Source organism: Pipistrellus kuhlii, unplaced genomic scaffold (assembly GCF_014108245.1).
Source record: "Pipistrellus kuhlii isolate mPipKuh1 unplaced genomic scaffold, mPipKuh1.p scaffold_m20_p_14, whole genome shotgun sequence".
In the NCBI taxonomy this organism is placed as follows: Eukaryota; Metazoa; Chordata; class Mammalia; order Chiroptera; family Vespertilionidae; genus Pipistrellus; species Pipistrellus kuhlii.
In genome coordinates this window covers 47,817,695-47,835,980 of record NW_023425449.1, presented here as the reverse complement: position 1 = coordinate 47,835,980, position 18,286 = coordinate 47,817,695, and the positions used below count along the sequence as shown (strand labels likewise).

Below are 18,286 nucleotides of genomic sequence, written 5' to 3'. Positions count from 1 at the left end.
GGGGCTCCCTGCTCTGCACCAGAGTGCCCGCTGGGCTCCCCCCGCACCCCCCCGCATCGCTGTCCTGTGGTCACTCTCACCCTCAAAAGCGTGTTCTCACCCTCGCCCACCTGGAAGCTGGGTCCCTGCCCGCGAACGGCGGGACCCTTTGTAGCCCCTGCTTGTGCTGTGGGTCCGGGGGGCGTGTGGGGGCCATGCAGAAACACTCTCCTGCTGACTGTGTCCCTGTGTTGCCCTCTAGTTCTGCGCGGGGGGCCGCTCACAGGAAGATACCGGCTGCGGCAGTTCCACCTGCACTGGGGGTCCACGGACGACCACGGCTCTGAGCACGTGGTGGACGGAGTGAGGTATGCCGCCGAGGTAAGCCATCGGCCGGGCTCCTGGCAGAGCTGTCCTCCCTAGTGGGAGGGAAGGGACACAGGAGGCGTCCTTGACCCCGAATAGGTCCCGAGCCTGTTGGGGCTTCAGTCTGTGGCCTGGCCTCGTTCTGTCAGCACAGGAGCTTGAGCCTCAGAGCGACCCAGAGAGTTCGGGTCACGGCGCCTGTATGAACACGAGCACCTGGACCCGGGGAGGATCAGTCTGTCTGACACCAAGTCACAGCTCGCTCGCGAGAGGCCAGTGAGAGGGGGAAAGAAACATTCATGGTGGGCCAGACACAGCTATCCACTGAGATCACCTGAAACCCCTGGTACAGGGGTGAGGGCAGTGGCAGAGGGCCCGGGGGACGCAGCCACAGCTCCTCAGCCCTCCTCCCCGCTCACCTGCGGCTGTGTGCCCGTCAGGCCGTGAGCAGGCCCTGACGTCCTGGCTTCTGCCCTGGGTCACTCCTCCTCTTTAGGGTGCTAGTCTTCACGAATACCCTACCTTTGCCCAGCCAGCGCTCAGTGGTTGAAGGTCAACCTATGAACCAGGAGGTCACGGTTCAGTTCCAGTCAGGGTACCTGCCCGGGTTGTGAGCTTGATCCCCAGTGTGGGGCGTGTAGGAGGCAACTGATGGATGATTCTCTCCCATCATTGATGTTTTTATCTCTCCCTTCCCCTTCCTCTCTGAAATCAATAAAAATACATTTTTAAAAGAACACATTTTCTAATCCCCTGGCTAAAGCACAAAGCATAATACAGTTAAATACTGTTGATCCTGACCCTACTGTAAGATGGAGGGAATTACCGTATTTTTCGGACCATAAGACGCACCGGACCATAAGACGCACCAGTTTTTAGAGAAGGGAAATGAAGAAAAAAAGATTCTGAAACAAATAGTGTCCTAAAATATTTTATGTGCATTAAAACCCAACATCACAGTCATAAACACATGTAATCAACCCTGTAAAGTAAACAGCAGCATTTAGAACCATTTTAGAGCCGGGCAAGCACACACAGACCACACATAGCCGGGCAAGTAAAAAAACTTTTTTTTTTAAGTATATGTGTAGGCTATATTTGGACCATAAGACGCAGGGACTTTTCCCCCCCACTTCTGGGGGAAAAAAAGTGCGTCTTATGGTCCGAAAAATACGGTATCCTGCGACTCGGCCAACACTACTTCTGTGTGCCCTGGTGCAGGCGCCCGTGCTCTCCCGCCCTTAGGCTCAGAGCCAGCCAGGCCCCATGCAGCCCTCTGTGGAGAAGTCCGGCAGACGGCAGGACTTGCTGCCAGTTTTATTTTCCCAGCACTCGTATATCTGCTGTTCTCGGCAATACCCAAAGGCCTGGTCACCTGCGCGCTTTGTTCGAGAGCAGGGGCTCCCAGGATGCGGGGGGTGGGGAGATACATGAGCAAGGGGGGGAGGACCATCCAGTACTGTCCGTGCTTGTTTTGGGAATCTCTGTGTCTGAACGTAAGGTGTTCTGAGCCTCAGAAGCTCTGGGGCTGGGTGGGCTCTGTCATGTCCCAAAGCAGCGGGACAGTGGCCCCCTCCACAGGCTGAGTGGGCCCTGAGGCGATGGGTGGCGCTGTCCTCTGAGTTGGGCTCCGAGCTCTGGCCACCGGGACTGCGGACGGTCCGGACACCGTGTGGCCTCCCGGGCTCACTGCGGATGAGGGTCTTTCTCGTATCATAGGCTCCTTTGTCCCCGAGCTGCACTACCCATTGCCTCGTTCACTAGGATGGCGCTGGGCTCCCTCTTCCTCCACCTTTCCTGGCTCACCGAGCGGGGAACGAAGGTGTGCAGGGACCAGGGGGCGTCCGGGGACATGTCCCTCGGGAGAAGAGGCAGCTGGACAGGACCCCCGGGCTTGCCTAGAGTGGCACGTGTGCCTCAGGTGGAAGAGCCCCACACCACAGGAGTGCCCGTGTGATTGGAGCGTGGACAAGGGCACGAGGCAGAGGCTCGGGGTGGGGTGGGGATGGGGGTGGTGCTGAGCTGTATTCTAAGAGCCAGATGTCACTGACTGGCTTTGAATTAGAAAGTGATAATTTTTTGCATTTAAAAAAAATAACATTCACTACAACTAGAGGAGAGTGGGGTGACGCCGAAGGGGATAAGGGTCAGTGAGGAGCCTGGGGGAATCCTGGTGGCAGGTGACAGTGCAGGTGGCGGCTGCCCAGCGGGTGGGGGCAGGCAGGTATCTGCTGCTGCAGCAGGAGTGCTGCGGAGAGAAGTCTGGCCTTGCAGGTGGGCGCGCTGTCATAGGTAGATGGTAAGCAGCAGATGGACGGGTGAGTTCCCTGACGGAGCAATGCCATGTGGTCGCGTCGAAGGCTGAGGGGCCCTTGGAGGTGCCACATGAATTGAGACCAAATGACAAGAAACCGGCTCCATGAGAGGCTGCACCGTCCCAGAGAGGCCGGGGCCGAGCCTGGTGGGGCGGGCTTGTGGGCCTGAGCAGGTCAGGGTCATCTGTTGTGTGTGTGTGTGTGTATGTGTCAGGGGGCGGGGGGGTGAGGACAGGGGCCGTCGTGTGTGGGACGAGGACAGGGGCCATCGTGTGGGACGAGGACAGGGGCTGTCGTGTGGGGTGAGGACAGGGGCCGTCGTGTGGGAGGAGGACAGGGGCTGTCGTGTGGGAGGAGGACAGGGGCTGTCGTGTGGGACGAGGACAGGGGCTGTCGTGTGGGGTGAGGACAGGGGCCGTCGTGTGGGAGGAGGACAGGGGCCGTCGTGTGGGAGGAGGACAGGGGCTGTCGTGCGGGACGAGGACAGGGGCCGTCGTGCGGGACGAAGACAGGGGCCCGTCGTGGGGGACGAGGACAGGGGCCGTCGTGTGTGGGACGAGGACAGGGGCCCGTCGTGCGGGATGAGGACAGGGGCCCATTGTGTGCAGGAGGAGGACAGGGGCCATCGTGTGGGAGGAGGACAGGGGCCGTCGTGTGGGAGGAGGACAGGGGCTGTCGTGCGGGACGAGGACAGGGGCTGTCGTGCGGGACGAGGACAGGGGCCGTCGTGCGGGACGAGGACAGGGGCTGTCATGTGGGAGGAGGACAGGGGCTGTCATGTGGGAGGAGGACAGGGGCTGTCATGTGGGAGGAGGACAGGGCCCGTCGTGTGGGACGAGGACAGGGGCCGTCATGTGGGACGAGGACAGGGGCCGTCGTGTGGGGTGAGGACAGGGGCCATCGTGTGGGGTGAGGACAGGGGCTGTTGTGTGGGACGAGGACAGGGGCCGTCGTGTGGGGTGAGGACAGGGGCTGTCGTGTGGGACGAGGACAGGGGCCGTCGTGTGGGGTGAGGACAGGGGCTGTCGTGTGGGACGAGGACAGGGGCCGTCGTGTGGGGTGAGGACAGGGGCCGTCGTGTGGGACGAGGACAGGGCCCATCGTGTGCAGGACAAGGACAGGGGCCGTCGTGCGGGACGAGGACAGGGGCCGTCGTGTGGGATGAGGACAGGGGCTGTTGTGTGGGACGAGGACAGGGGCCGTCGTGTGGGATGAGGACAGGGGCTGTCGTGTGGGACGAGGACAGGGGCCTGTCGGGATGAGGACAGATGCGGTGCTGCGGGCCCAGGAGCTCTGGATCTCATGAAACGGCTGGCCTTCTGGGGAGCAGGTGAGGCCGGGCGGTTCTGGCCTGGGAGCGGCTTTCCAGCTCCTATGCACTAGGGCAGGGCATCACCGTGCTGTCCTCCTTATACATCAGACAGTGAAGGGAGGAGGACAAAGGAAAAGGCCACAGAGAGCCGTGACACGGGAATTTAATTTGGGGCCGAACGTGGACAGTCCAGCCCACTGACCACCATTCACAAAGCTTCCCTGAGGGCATGTCTGCACGGAGAGCGCTGGATCCCAGCGCACCGCTGCCTCACATACAGGAAGAGGGAACGCGAGCTGAGCGTGAAGCTGCGGTGTTCACATGACGGCGCCTTTTGCACGAAGGCCTCTGTGTGTCCGCAGTAGCAGGGAGATGCTGAGACTGACGGCACTTTATTCAGACACTGTTTCCCGGGGGAGCCTGGTCCTTCCCTTTGCAGCCGCTGTGGTCACTTCTGGTCATTCGCTCGGCACTGGGCTGTGAAAAGGAGGCACACTGCGCCTGGTCCCACTCAGAGGCCTGGGCCACGCGGGCAGCTGCAAGGCGGGAGGGGGAAGACTTGTGACAACAACCCGCCTCTTGCTCCCAAAGTGTCCTGGTCGCTCTGTATCCCCTGGGAGGACACAGGGCTTCTGTCTTTGGCTCCACATGGTGTTCTGAGCACCTGTGGGCGGACCAAGGAGTCACTCCCCAGGTTTCGGTGTCTGTGGCGTCATCTCTCACCAGGTGCGCTGGTGCATGGGCACTGGGCCTTTGGCACAACAGCCCAGGGTGTCCCTGTGGCCCAGCGAGCACTGTCCCCCACCATCCACACAGCGCAGAACACGGGCCACTGCCACCGTGCAGAGCCAGTCTCTCCGCTGTTGGGGGAGGGGTGCACTGCTTCTAGTTCACTGTTCATGGTCACTCTTTTATTTAAAAATATGTTTTTATTGATTTCAGAGAGTAAGGGAGAGGGAGAGAGAGGTAGAAACATCAGTGATGAGAGAGAATCATGGATCGGCTGCCCTCTGCATGCCCCCCACTGGGGATGGAGCCCACAGCCCGGCATGTGCCCTGACCGGGAATGTAAATGTGACCTCCTGGCTCATGGGTCAATGCTCAACCACAGAGCCACACCAGCCAGGTGTGGTCAGTCTTCTTTATCCAGAAATCCCCTGCAGGTGTCCCCTGTAGACGCACAGTCACATTGAAAGGATGGGATAAAACCTGGAGCAGACTAATCCCTCAGCTGTCACCTGGAAGGGGGTTAGTGCATGAAATTCCCACGTTTCCTCCCTGAGGGGCCACAGCCCTTGAGGAGGTCAAACCCGAAGCCCTCCCCTCTCCCGCCATCAGGATCTGGGCCACGCCATCTGGGTGTGCCACGTGGCCTGGCCTTCCTGTGGCTGCCATTGCAGTGCACCCCCAGCTGGGGAGGAGCTTCCAGGAGCGGTCTTTCCTGGGCTGTGCGTGCCAAGTCCGTGCGCTGGTCTGTGCTCAGGGGGCCATGCCTGGACACGTCCCTGGATTTGGAGGGGACATGGCTCTCGGGCAGAGTGGGATGTGGGGGAAGCCCCTCTGGTCCCAGCCTGGCCGCCTGCCCTCCCCTCAGCACACTGATCCTCCCCCGACCCTCTGTTTCCAGCCCAGCCTCTGTCCAGGTCACTCCTGCTCCCCACGCGGGGCCTGGACTCGGGCCTGGAAGCTGACAGATGAGTGGACACTGCTAACACAGGGACTCTTAAGGAGAACCCATGTTCACACCGTAGAAAGGCCTTGGTGCAGGAGGGAGCCTCTGACTGTGTCCAGGAACCACTGCCCCGTCCGCGGCAGGGTCACCCACTGACCCCGCACCCCAGCCTGGACCTGCTGCCAGCGGGCCTGCCTCCGGTTGTGGACTGCAGTCCCGGTGCGGGAGCGCGGGGGCCCTCCGTCACTGGGATCAGTGGCTGGAGATTGTTGGGGCTCCAGGGGCGTGGCAGGACTTCCTGGGGCCTCCAAGAGCTCCGTGGACGTGGATGTGGACGTGGCGGCAGGACCGTGCCTGAGGTGCAGGCCGGCCTCTCACCCTGGGCCCATGCGTCTGAGGACGGGCCTAAACATGATGCTGAGTTACACTGTCCTCCTTTCCAGCTCCACGTCGTCCACTGGAACGCGGACAAGTACCCCAGCTTCGTGGAGGCTGCTCACGCGCCCGACGGACTTGCTGTCCTGGGCGTGTTTTTACAGGTGAGGGCCTCTGGCTTCATGAAAACAGCTACTCAGCGTGTGGGGCAGGACTTTAGTCACCAAATGGACATCCTATCACTTTCACAAAATAGCCTATTGATCGAGAGAGAGAGAGAGAGAGAGAGAGAGAGAGAGAGAGAAAGAGAGAGAGAGAGAGAGAGAAGCATCAGTAACAGAGAAGCTTCCAGCAGCTGCCTCCTGTACGCCCCTATGGGCGATCAAGCCCGCCACCTGACTGGGAATTAAACCTGTGACCTTTTGGGGCATGGACCGAGCCACGCAGGCTGGGTTCTACCATTTTTTAATAACGAGCCAGTTATAGGTCTAGTGTTTTCCTTTTGAAATGTATATCAAAACTCCATGTTTATGGTTCATCTCAGGGCCTGGGAGCTTTGCCTTCCAATCCCTCCTGTGTCTGTTGATCATTGTCATCCATTACCAACAACAGCAGCGTGGAGGTGAACTCGAGACCCCGCAGAGCCCGGCCGGCTTCTGGGGACGGGCTTCACCGCACTCAGGGCGCGCAGAGCCGAGCCGCCGTCCCGCTCTAGAAGCGCTGGTGGCACCTCAGCGGCTCTTGTCCCAAAGGCCCTGACCGCTTCTCATTGTTGTCTGTGCTCCTGCACAAGTGGTCAGACAGGTATCGCTGTGGCCACACCTGGGGTGGGTGGGGCCCCCACTCCCACGGGGACCACATTCTTGGAGAACGCTCCTCCTTGTTGCGACACCCACTGGGATGGGGAGGAGGGGCACCTGTTCTGAGGAACTCTGCTCAGGATGATCTGCTGCCTGGATCTGCCACCTCCCATTGTTAGGCCGAATCTGGGATGTTTTACGCCAATGTTCTGATGTCAGAGTAGTCTGTGTGGAGAGAGGGTCTGGAAGTCACACCTGGGGTGGGAGTGCAGGTGTGATGGAGGTCTCCTAAGCTAGGCTGTCCAAGTTCACCTGCGTCTGCAGCTCCCCTAAAGCTGAGAACAGTGAGCTGCCACTGCCAGTTCAGGGGTAAACTTGTAACTCAGCCCAGGGGCCAGAGTCTTCAGGCAGGAGGGCTGCTCCAGAACAATCTCTGCGTGCTGTGGGCTGGCCTACGTTTTGTTTGTTTTGTTTGTAAAGAATTTAAAAATCGTGACCGAAATGGAGCAATTCAGACCTGCTCTTTAACAGTCACCACTTCTCCCGAAATTTCCTGTTTTCAGATTGGCGAATGTAACCCACAACTGCAAAAGATCACTGACATCCTGGATTCCATTAGAGAAAAGGTAAGGCTGACTCCTGAGGACTGGGACTAATATGGTCCCATTTTCTGCTGAAGTCTCTTGTCAGTACAAACACGGGTGAGCCAGGCAAGTGCTGCTCCTGAAAGCAGCCGGCGTGTCCTTGACCGATAGAGTCGGCACAGCCTGTCACCACTCACTCCTGAGGTTTATGAAGGAGTCTTCAATCACCTAAAATAATCACATAAATATATTTATGCATAATTAGTTTCTGTCTTCAGAGTTTTACAGAATAAGCCTTTGGCTGCAACACATCTTCACTTATGTGAAAACAAATCTTGTCCTTTCAAATGAATCTTGGCGATGCCCGGCTGCCTCTAACATGTTTAGATGAAGGCACGTCCTCTTTCTAAAATACAAACAGCAGACACTAAACTGCGTGATGGGGGCAGGTCCAGGGAAATCTGAGGTCACTGCACGCACGTTTTCCCGAATCTGTGACAGCTTCCTGATGTAAGGCTCTCTCTCTCCTGCCCAGGGTAAACAAACTCGATTCACGAATTTTGACCCCTTGTCGCTGCTTCCTCCGTCCTGGGATTACTGGACCTACCCGGGGTCTCTCACCGTGCCGCCCCTCCTGGAGAGCGTCACATGGATCATCCTAAAGCAGCCAATCAGCGTCAGCTCCCAGCAGGTAGGCCTGCTCCTGCGGTCCCCTCCAGAGGAAATGGGCAGAATGGTTTTCACCCCTCTGTGCCTCCGCTGCGCTAGGAAGCCCGTGTCCTCCCTCAGAAGAGACGTCTGTCCCTTCCCATCTGACCTCTGGTGAGGTGGTTCCTTCCCCGCTTCTTAGCAATGCGGGGGCAGTGAGGCCCCTTTGAAAGCAGCACTGCTTGCTTCTGCCTTCTAGCTTGGACTGAGAAAGGGGCTGGGATTCAAAAGGAAAGTCAGGGGAGAGGCTGCTCTTAAAAGGTGACCTTCACCTTCCCTGCTGGTCCCTGGTCCCGCCCTCCCACAGGCTCACCTGCAGGAAGCGGACCTGCACCACAGACCAGGGCCCGCTGAGCTTAAGAGGAAACCTGTGACCTGTGGCTTCTGTTGGCACAGCTTCTGTGGGGCGTCTGAGGGATGTCGCATTTACAGAGGCTCTTCTTGTGACATAAGTCTGCAGGCTCAGGAGTCTGCCAGAACCCTGCTGGGCTGGTACCTTCGGCCACCAACTGCCAGGTGGATGCTGTGTGTCCCCAAGGCTGTGCTTAATGAGTTCTGTTTTGTCTTTCCTTTTGGAATTATGTGCTGCAGGACCTTAGCAACAACGCAGTCTGATAATTTTTGCAGCTAATAAAGCACTTCTGTTCTGGGCTGGTCCCTGCCTAGCTGCTTATTCCCCAAAGACTAGAGCTGGTTGACCTCTGCCAAGGCCATATCCGGGCATTTCTCCTTGCTGTGAGGCTCATGTGCCACTTCTGGTGGCCTTGTCTTTAGGACGAAACACCAATAATGCCTGGGGCATACTTACTAATACTTTTAGAAAGACCAGCATAGAAATCTAGAGCTTGCCTGACACAAAATTTGCTGTGAATTTTTCCATTAGAAACAAGGTGAATTGTGCCATGAGAATAGGGACCCACCCCTGGGTCAGGGCCTCACCAATGGGTCTTACTTTCTCCCCTTCCTGTGCCCACGTGAAAAGGGACACATTATAGCATAATGCATGCTTTTCCTCATACTTCAAGGGTATCTTTATTTCTTAGAGCCACTTGGAGAGTAACTTTTAAAAAAATCTACCTGTAACCGGTAAGAGATTATATCAAAATATACATTAGATCCTTAAAATGCATGAAGTTAACCCAGTCAAGGAAACTTTCTGCCAATTTTGGGATATGACTGACTAACTGTGGGTTCATTACTGTATCTTATCTCAGGCGCTATCAGTTAATGTTGATTATGATTCTGGTGTTTTGCCCAGAAGAGCATAAAATGGAGGCTGAGCTTCAGGGGGTCAGTTGGCCCGCAGTTCACTGGGAAGTGCTCACTGAGTCTACAGGCGAGGAAACCTTTCAGACCTCCCATTTGCAACCAGACTGAAGTGATTATCTGAGTAGTAATCCAAAGTATAAGATAGTACTATCACGATGGTAAGACTTAAGAATGAAGCAAAAGGTATTTTAAAAGTCCAATCCCAGTTTTAACCATGAGAAAAACATCAGACAAAGCCCAAGTCAGGGACATCCTGCAAAACACCTGATCACGCCCCTCAGACTGTCCGTGCACCGAGAGCTAGGGCGTCTGGGAACGCACCTGCAGGAAGGGCTCCAGACGGCAACTCAGTGAGATCGTGTCCTGGTGGGATCAGGGCCAGAGAGAGACATCAGACAAACCAAGGAGGGAGGCCTGAGTAACCACACCAAGGACGGTCCATTTTGGTTCATTATTTGTGAGAATGCACTCCATGGAAGACGGTAACTCTAGAGGACGCTGAAGCGGGTACAGAGAACCCTTTGTAATCATTCTATAAATCTGAACCGTTCTAAAACAAACAGTTTATTAAAAAATCCAAAACACAAGAGGGTTGGTAAGATTACTCAGCTGCCTACCTCTTTTATATAAAGTCTTTTGTGTATGCCACCGGCTTAGGAATTACTTTCCAGAAGATGGTATCTCAGTGATGACAGCTCTATGTTTGAAGTTGCTAGGAAGCGTTATTTGTTTATTTTTCAGTCCCACCATAAACCTTTTAGTCGTTGGGGCCAGTTTTCCCCGCTGCTCTTTCTTGTCAAGTCACTGTCTGAGGGTTTTCATTTTCTTTTTCTTTTTTTTTCCTTTTTTTTAAATAAATTTTTATTGTTCATATTATTACAAATGTTCCTTTCCCCCCCCTTCTCACCCCACCCTCTACCCTTTCCCCACCCCCCATTGTCCTCATCCATAGGTGCACAGTTTATGTTCAGTCTCTTCCCACATCCCCCTCTCCCCTTTTCCCCAAGAATAAACAGTTCACTCCCCTTCTATACCTCTGATTCTATTATATTCAACAGTTAATATTGTTCCTCAGATTTTTTTTTTTTTTAGTTTCCTTGGTTTTTAGATTCACTTGTTGATAGTTACGTATTTGTTGTTCATAATTTTTATCTTTATTTACTTTCTCTTCTGAAAGAACCCCCTTCAGCAATTCATATAATTCTGGTTTGGTGTTGATGAACTCCTTTAGCTTTTTTTTATTAGTGAAGCTCTTTATCTGACCTTTGAATCTGAGTGATAGCTTTGCTGGATAGATTATCTTTGGCTGTAGGTTCTTACTATTCATCACCTTGAATATTTCTTGCCATTCCTGTCTGGCCTGCATGGTTTCTGTTGAGAAATCAGCTGACAATCGTATAGGTGCTCCTTTATAGGTAACTACCTTCTTTGCTCTTGCTTCTTTTAATATTCTCTCTTTGTCTTTTGCTCTTGGAATCTTAATTATGATTTGTCTTGGTGTGGTCCTCTTTGGATTCCTTTTGTTTGGAGTTCTGTGCGCTTCCTGGACTTGTAAGTCTAATTCTTTCACCAGGTGGGGAAAGTTTTCCGTCACTATTTCTTTCAGTATGTTTTCGATATCTTGTTCTCTCTCATCTTCTGGGACCCCCATAATTCTGATGTTGGTTCGCTTGAAGTTGTCCCAGAGGTTTCTTACATTATCTTCAACTTTCTGGATTCTCTGGCCTTCTTGCGTCTGTGGAGGAGTGTCTTCTGGCTCTTTATGTTCCAAATCTTTGACTTGATTCTTGCGATCTTCCATTCTGTTTTTAGGACTCCATAAAATATTTTTTATTTCAGACAAATGTATTCTTTATTTCTTGTTGATCCCTTATTATTTCTAGTTGATCCCTTTTCATATCCTCATAGGTCTTGTTTATTTTATCGGCCTTTTCTAGGAGATTCTTGAACAACCTTATAAGTGTGGTTTTGAACTCTATATCCAGTCGCTTTTTGTCCTCCATTTCTTTCGTTTGTGATCTATTTGGTTTAGGCATTTTCACAGGCAGCTTTCCTGATGGGGCAGGGTTTCAGGGTGGAGCCCCGCCCTATGCGACTCCTGAGACTCAGGGTCCTTCAGTACTTGTTGCGAGCGCCTCTGAGAGAAAGGTGCCCTCGATTTTCGCCTGCTGCCAAACTGCTCTCCCCCAATGAGTCCGGTATTGGGGTTCAGTTCAGTTGGTAGTGGAATTGGAGGTGGCGTTCAGAGCAGTCTGGAGCCCCTGTCTCCTTCCCGTCAGGGCAATCCCGTGGCACAGCCGGCCGGCCCTTCTCTGCGCGCAGTGTGCGTGCCTCCGGGACCTCCTTTCGCCACTTCCCCGGAGTCCCGCCTTACAGCCTGGCTCCCTATGGATGAGCCTGGGTCCCCGGGGTCTGGCCTAGAATTGGGGTTCAGAGCAGTTGGAGCTGGGCCCAGCACAGTCGGAGCTTTTCTCTCCTTCCCGCTTGGGACCGCCAGCCAGGCACTCGGCCTCTCTCCTCTCCGGCTCCGTCCTCTCCGTGTGCCGCGTGTCTCCGTACCTTGGGCTTTTACAGCTCCTCCGCGCTTCCTTCTGGTTTTCTCCTTGCTTCTTGTTGTAGAATTTCCAGTCAGTCGACTTTCCTGTAGTTCTGGGTAATGTCCATTTTATATTTTAGTTGTATTTTGTTGAAATTGTTGTGTGTGGCTGTGGCTAGTTGCCTACCCGGGCAGCCATCATCATTTTCTTTTTCTTGATTCAAGTCCATTTTTATCCCCCGAGTCACTGACTGAAATGCTTGGTTTACCTCCAGGCCGAGATCAGATGCTGCGATCCTGATATCTGGATAACAGATGCATCATTGTCTTGGGCAGGCGGACTTTTCCCGCCAAGTCTCTTTGGGTTATTCTGGGTTTTCCACCTCGGCTTACTCAGCTGCTGAAACCCGACCTGCAGGACACTGCCTAGCTCCTTCTTAAACATCCCCTTTGTTGTGCCGTTGTGTGCAGACACAGCATTTATGGAGCTCAGCGGCAGCGGCTGGCCTTGGTTGTGTGTGTCACCATGCACTGCAGCAAGCCACTCGCACGCAGCCCAGGAGAGGAATCCCTGCCAGAGGTTTCCTCGTGCCCTTTGCCCTCTACTCATCCACGGCCTCAGGACACCACTGAGTCACTAGAGTTTATTCAAGTGGAATTACACAGACATGCACTTCTGTGTTTGGTTTCTTTTGCTCAGCACAATGTTTTGAAGACTCACACATTTTATTTATTTTTGTTACAGAGTAATATTCTATGGTATGGATACACCACTTTTATTTTTTATTGTTTTCTTATTATTTAAAGTATTGCATATATCTCCTTTTTCCCTGATTGACACTTCCCACCACTCCCACCGCCAAGGGCAAGACCCACCCTCCCAGTGTCTATGCCGATTGGTTATGCTAATATTCCATGCACACAAGTCCTTTGGTTATACCACTATTAAAAAAAATCTATTGACCAATTGATAGACATTTGGATTGCTTCTAGTTTGGAGATGTATGAATGTGGCTATCCATATTTGGATGTTAGAAATAATTGACATACCCACTTTTCTGTGGACACATTTTCACGTCTTGTGGCAATTACTAGGCTAAGTGATAAACTCATGTTTAATTTTATAAGGTACATTGTCTTCTAAAGACTGATATACCTCGATGTGGGGTTGGGGGAGACGAGAAAAGATAAACCAAAGAACTTATATACTTACTAGAAGCTTGAGGCACAAAATTTGTGGATGTGGGTATGTGGGGGGGGGGGGGGCAGGATCTCTCAGCCCAGCCTTCGCCTTCTCACAATCTGGGACCCCTCACTCCTCACTGCCTGCCTGCTTGCTCCTTACCCCTGGACTTGCTGCTTCTTAGTGCTGCTACTGAGGCAGGAGAGGCTTGCACCACTACCACTGTGCTCGCCAGCCATCTTGAGTTCTGAGGGTACTCCTGCTGTGGGAGTGCACTGACCACCTGGGGGCAGCTTCTCTGTTGAGCATCTGCCCCCTGGTGGTCAGTGTGCATCAGCCGTTCTGTTCATTCTGCCATAAGGGTCTCTGGACTTCTATATATATAAACTAGAGGCCTGGTGCATGAAATTTGTGCATGGTGGGGGGGGGGTACCTCAGCCCAGTCTGCACCCTCTCTAATCTGGGACCCCTTGGGGGATGTCAGACATCCATCCCCTCTTGCAATCCTAACCACTTGCCTGCCTACTGGCTTAATCACTGCCTAACCACTCCCCTGCCAGCCTCATGGTCCCCAACTGCCCTCCCCTGCTAGCCTGATTGCCCCTAACCACCTGTGCCTCGGCTCCCACCATCGTGGTTTTGTCAGGAAGGAAGGCAGACGGTAGAAAGATGTCTGGTTTCCCAGTCTAATTAGCATATTACCCTTTATTAGTATAGATATACGTAGTCATGGACATGGGCAGTAGGGTATTGAGGACCTGGGGGGATGGGTATGGTCTTGGATGGGGGGAAATGGGAGATATCTGTAAGACTATCAACAATAAAAATATATTAAAACTGAAAATAAATAAATAAATAAATAAATAAATAAATAAATAGCTGGTCCTTTTTTTAGTCTCAGCAGCAATGAGGTTTCAGGTTGCCCCACATTCTGTTAGCACTTGGTGTTGTCAGCCTTTACCTTTAGCCACTCTAGTGGGTCTGTGCAATTTTACTATGCACTGATCATATGACTACTGATGTTGAACGTTTTTTTCATATGCTTGCTGTTTCTGTGTATATCTTTTGTGAAATATCTGTTCAAATCATTTGCCCATTTTTTAAAATTGGATTGTATGTCTTCTCATTATTGAGCTGCAAGAGCTCTAATCCAGTACAATCTGGATAAATGCCTTTTTCAATACATGTTTTGGCAAAGTTTTCTCACAATCTATGGCTTTTTATTTTTTCACTGTCTTTTGAAGAGGAAAAGTTCTTAATGTTATTGAAGTCCACTTTATAAATTTATCTTTTATAGTTTGTGCAAAAGAAATCTGCTTAAGAAATCTCTGCCTATGTGCTACAAAATATTTTCTTCTTCTTTATTAGTTTTAGCTTTTACATTTAAGTCTTTGATTACTTATGAGTTACATTTTATGTATGCTGTGCCCCATTCTCTTTTTCTTTTCCTTCTGATATTCTAACTGCACGTAGATTTGATCTTTTAATATCATTCGTGAAGCTCTATTTTAAAACATTTATCTCTGTTCTTCACTGTAGGTAATTTCTATTTATATATATTAAAGTTAATTTACTCTTTCCTATTATGTCAGCGTGACTGTTAAATCTACCCATTGAACTTTGTGCTTTAGTACTTACATTTTCAGTTCTAAAATTTGTAGTTGGCTCCCTTTTATTATTTCTGTTTCTCTACTGAGATTGCCCATTAAGAGTCATAAGATTTATTATGCAGTAAAGAGGATACTGTTTCATTTCATGTGGCCATTAAACATCTTTGTCAGTTCTGAATTTGATTCATCTTAGGCCTGACTGTTGACTCTTCTTTCTTTGAGAATGTGTTCCATTTTATTGTTTCTTGGTTTGTTGAGTGATTTTTTAAATTATCATTTTCTAGTTGTTGTGCACATTAAGTTGTGGTAATTCTAGATTCTCCCATCTTTCTCTGATAAGTATTGTTTCTTTGGTGCTAGCAGGTGGTCTTCCTGGCTGGGCTTGCATTGCATTGTTTTTTTCTTGTGCTGCTGCTCTGGTCTCTGTTTAGCCAGCGTGGTTTGTAGATATAGAGTTGGTGGATCTTCTTTCCAGCTCATTTCTTCCAAGACAGGTGTCCTCACGGCAGACTCCACCAGCTCCAGGTGACAGACTGGAGAGATGGAACGCACTCTGGAGCGCCCAGCTCTCCCTCCGAGTGTGCATGCCCTCTGGCCCGCTGCGTGCTTCGCCTCCAGGGCCTGCAGCTGGTTGGTTTTGCATTATGTCTGTGTTAGAGATTTTCTATTATACATGAGGCTGTCTGGAGGGTCTTAGTCCAGCATATCTGGAAGTAGAACTCTAATGTCTTTTTTTTTTTTTGTATGATTCTTTTTTGTTGTTTTCAGGTTTTTTTGTTGCTAATCCTCGTTGGATGGTATATAATATATTTTATTGATTTTTTTTTTTTTTTTTTTTTTTTTTTTTACAGAGAGGAAGGGAGAGGGATAGAGAGTTAGAAACATCGATGAGAGGGAAACATTGATCAGCTGCCTCCTGCACACCCACTACTGGGGATGTGCCTGCAACCAAGTTACATGCCCTTGACCGGAATCGAACCTGGGACCCTTCAGTTCACAGGCTGACACTCTATCCACTAAGCCAAACCAGTTAGGGCTGGAGGATATTTTTTCCATTGATTTTTAAACAGGGTGAAGGGAGGAGAGACACACAGAGAGAAACATTGATGTGAGAGAGACAAAAATTGGTTGCCTCCCGCACAGGCCCCAACCAGAGCAGGCATGGAGCCTGCAACCAAGGTATGTGCCCTTGACCAGAATCGAGCCCAGGACCCTTCTAATCCAAGGGATGATACTCTTAATCACTGAGCAAAACTGGCTAGCGCTCTAATTTTTTTTAATGGTAAAATGTTATATATTGTATTAGCAATAATTAATGATCTAAGAATGTTTTTCTTCTGCATCTTTAGACTATTTGTGAAATGAGAAAATAATTTATTTATTTGAACATTAATTTTGACTTAATATATAAAACTCTGTAGTGTAAGCAATGTTTTCTGTGTTTTCCAGTGGTCTTAGGGAACCCTGCTAGCAACCCACAGGTTGAGAACAGATGCTGTAGAGCCTAAGACCATCAGAAAACAGATATTTACATTATGACTCACTAAAAGTAGCAAAATTACAGTTATGAAGTAGCAACGAAAATAATTTTATGGTTGTGGGTTACCATAAAATTATTTTGGTACCACAATAATTAAAATTATTTTGGTACCACAATATGAGTAACTGTATTAAAGTGTCACGTCATCAGAAAGATTGAGAACCACTGCTATATATGGAAATAAATATGTTTCAGAAGAGCATTTTAGTTATGCTAATCTTTGTAATAAAACATCTCAGGTGTGTGTGTGCTTACACATAGAAGAATGCTCACCTTGGCCCGTTGGCTCAGTTGGTTGAGCGTAGTCCCATGCACCAAGAGGTCTCAGGTTCGATTCCCAGTCAGGGCACATGCGTGGGTAGGAGGAGTGCGGGAGGCAGCCAGTCAATATTTCACTATCAAATTGATGTTTCTCTCCCTCTCCCATCCCCTCTCTGTAAATATACTATTCTTAGGAAAATCAGAAGCGTTTTATAGTGTCAAATGTCGTTTGATGTGGAGACTAGCAGCCTCTGTTTTCTTCTTGATACTGTCTACTGCGTGAAGTTGTAAGACACGGAGGCTTTCTTGTAATGAGCAAAATTAAGCCCTTTTGGTGAGAAATGTGTGCCACTTAAGTTGTGCTTAAACGTGACCAGAGGCTGAAGGCCTTAGGATTTCCATAGAGAGTTGTTTATAGGCACAAGAATAGAGAAAGCCAGCAGCTTTTTGCAGTTTCAGGAAGACAGTGCTTGCAGGATGAATGTGGCTGCCGTGAGCACTGGGCCTGCAAGGCTGTGGAGCCCAGTGGTCTGTGGCTCCTGAGGTGACCCATCCAAGGCTTCATTTGGAGCCGAGGACACTGAAGCTGAGGTCCGGGGGGGAGGGGGTGCGGAGCTGGCCTGTGTCCCCGCTAGGAAGGTCCGTGCCCCTCCTCAGACCCTGCCCCCATCCCGTCAGGTAAGGAGGGCCCATGGCCTGCGCTCGGAAGCCAGAAGCACCTCCAGATGCTGAGCTGTCAGCCGGGCGGCCTTGCAGGCTGAACCAGGCCAAGGAGACCTGCCTGCTGCTGCAGCTCCTGGCTCAGCGCACCGTTTCTGGGCTCATGGGCACCGCACTCACACTGATCACCTCCTGACGCTGCCTCTCTCCCCACAGCTGGCTGCCTTCCGCAGGCTCCTGTGCACCCCCGAGGGCCACACGGCCGCCTTCCTGCTGAGCAACCACCGGCCCCCGCAGCCCCTGAAGGGCCGCCAGGTGCGGGCCTCCTTCCACTGACAGCCATGACCGGGACCAGCCCACACGCATCGCGGAGAGAAAACAATCCCTGCCGATGGTTTCCCTAGCTCCGGTCAGGGTGCCCTGTGCCCTGTGCTGTCACCACAGCAGCAGAATGTCCCATCCCTGTGACCACTCCCGGCTTCACTCCCGGCCTGGGATTCGCACTCGTGACCTTGGAGCAGGACACCGCCACGTGTGCAGAGCCATGGGGTGCTCCCACCGCAGCCTGCAGGGACATGGCAGCATAGTGGACCTCAGTTCATGTGAAGAATGGTCCCTTGTGGTAGAGACCGAGCTAGTCATGGTCTCCGCGATGTTTAGTAGAAATCCTGCATTTGTGTCCAGAATGATGGGGATACCTCTTCCTGTGGGTAAACTCTGCTTACCGTGTTGGTACATTCCAGTTCATTAAAAGTTGGTCATATTTCCAATTTTAAAGTGGACTTTGGTTTTGGTTGTGTCGCTGATTCATGATGCCTTTGAAAAACGAGCAATAGGGGAGCTGTTGCGGGTGGTGGGGGGGGGGGCGGGGGGACGTGGCTCCTCGCGCCTCCATACCATAGCTTAGAATCACCAGTTTGGGCGAAGACTTCACTGGGATATAAACACTATTTAAACTTCAGCGCTGGTGCTGTGTGTCCACCCACGGGGACGTTATTGATAAACTGGGTAGCATTCAGCAGGTGAGTGCTGGCCAGGAGCCTGAGTCCAGCGCCCAGCCAGCCAGATCAAATGAGATGAAACATGTGAAAAAGCTTCACAGACATTTGGTTAAAC

The 18,286-nt window shown here is 51.5% G+C and overlaps 1 protein-coding gene across 3 annotated transcripts in view; it reads left to right on the top strand.

The window, feature by feature from the left end:
* Positions 1 to 17,950, top strand: part of LOC118718505 (carbonic anhydrase 13) — a 46,957-nt gene extending 29,007 nt beyond the window's left edge. Inside the window, exons 5-9 of one of the 3 annotated variants that reach the window (XM_036437374.2) lie at positions 242 to 360; positions 6,088 to 6,183; positions 7,383 to 7,445; positions 7,939 to 8,094; positions 17,387 to 17,950. In XM_036437374.2, coding sequence (XP_036293267.1) covers positions 242 to 360; positions 6,088 to 6,183; positions 7,383 to 7,445; positions 7,939 to 8,094; positions 17,387 to 17,506 — 554 coding nt within the window. In that variant the 3' untranslated portion in view covers positions 17,507 to 17,950. The remainder of the gene's footprint in view (positions 1 to 241; positions 361 to 6,087; positions 6,184 to 7,382; positions 7,446 to 7,938; positions 8,095 to 17,386) is intronic. The other 2 variants (XM_045581580.1, XM_036437375.2) reach the window with 2 other exon arrangements.
* Positions 17,951 to 18,286: the final 336 nt, after the last annotated feature.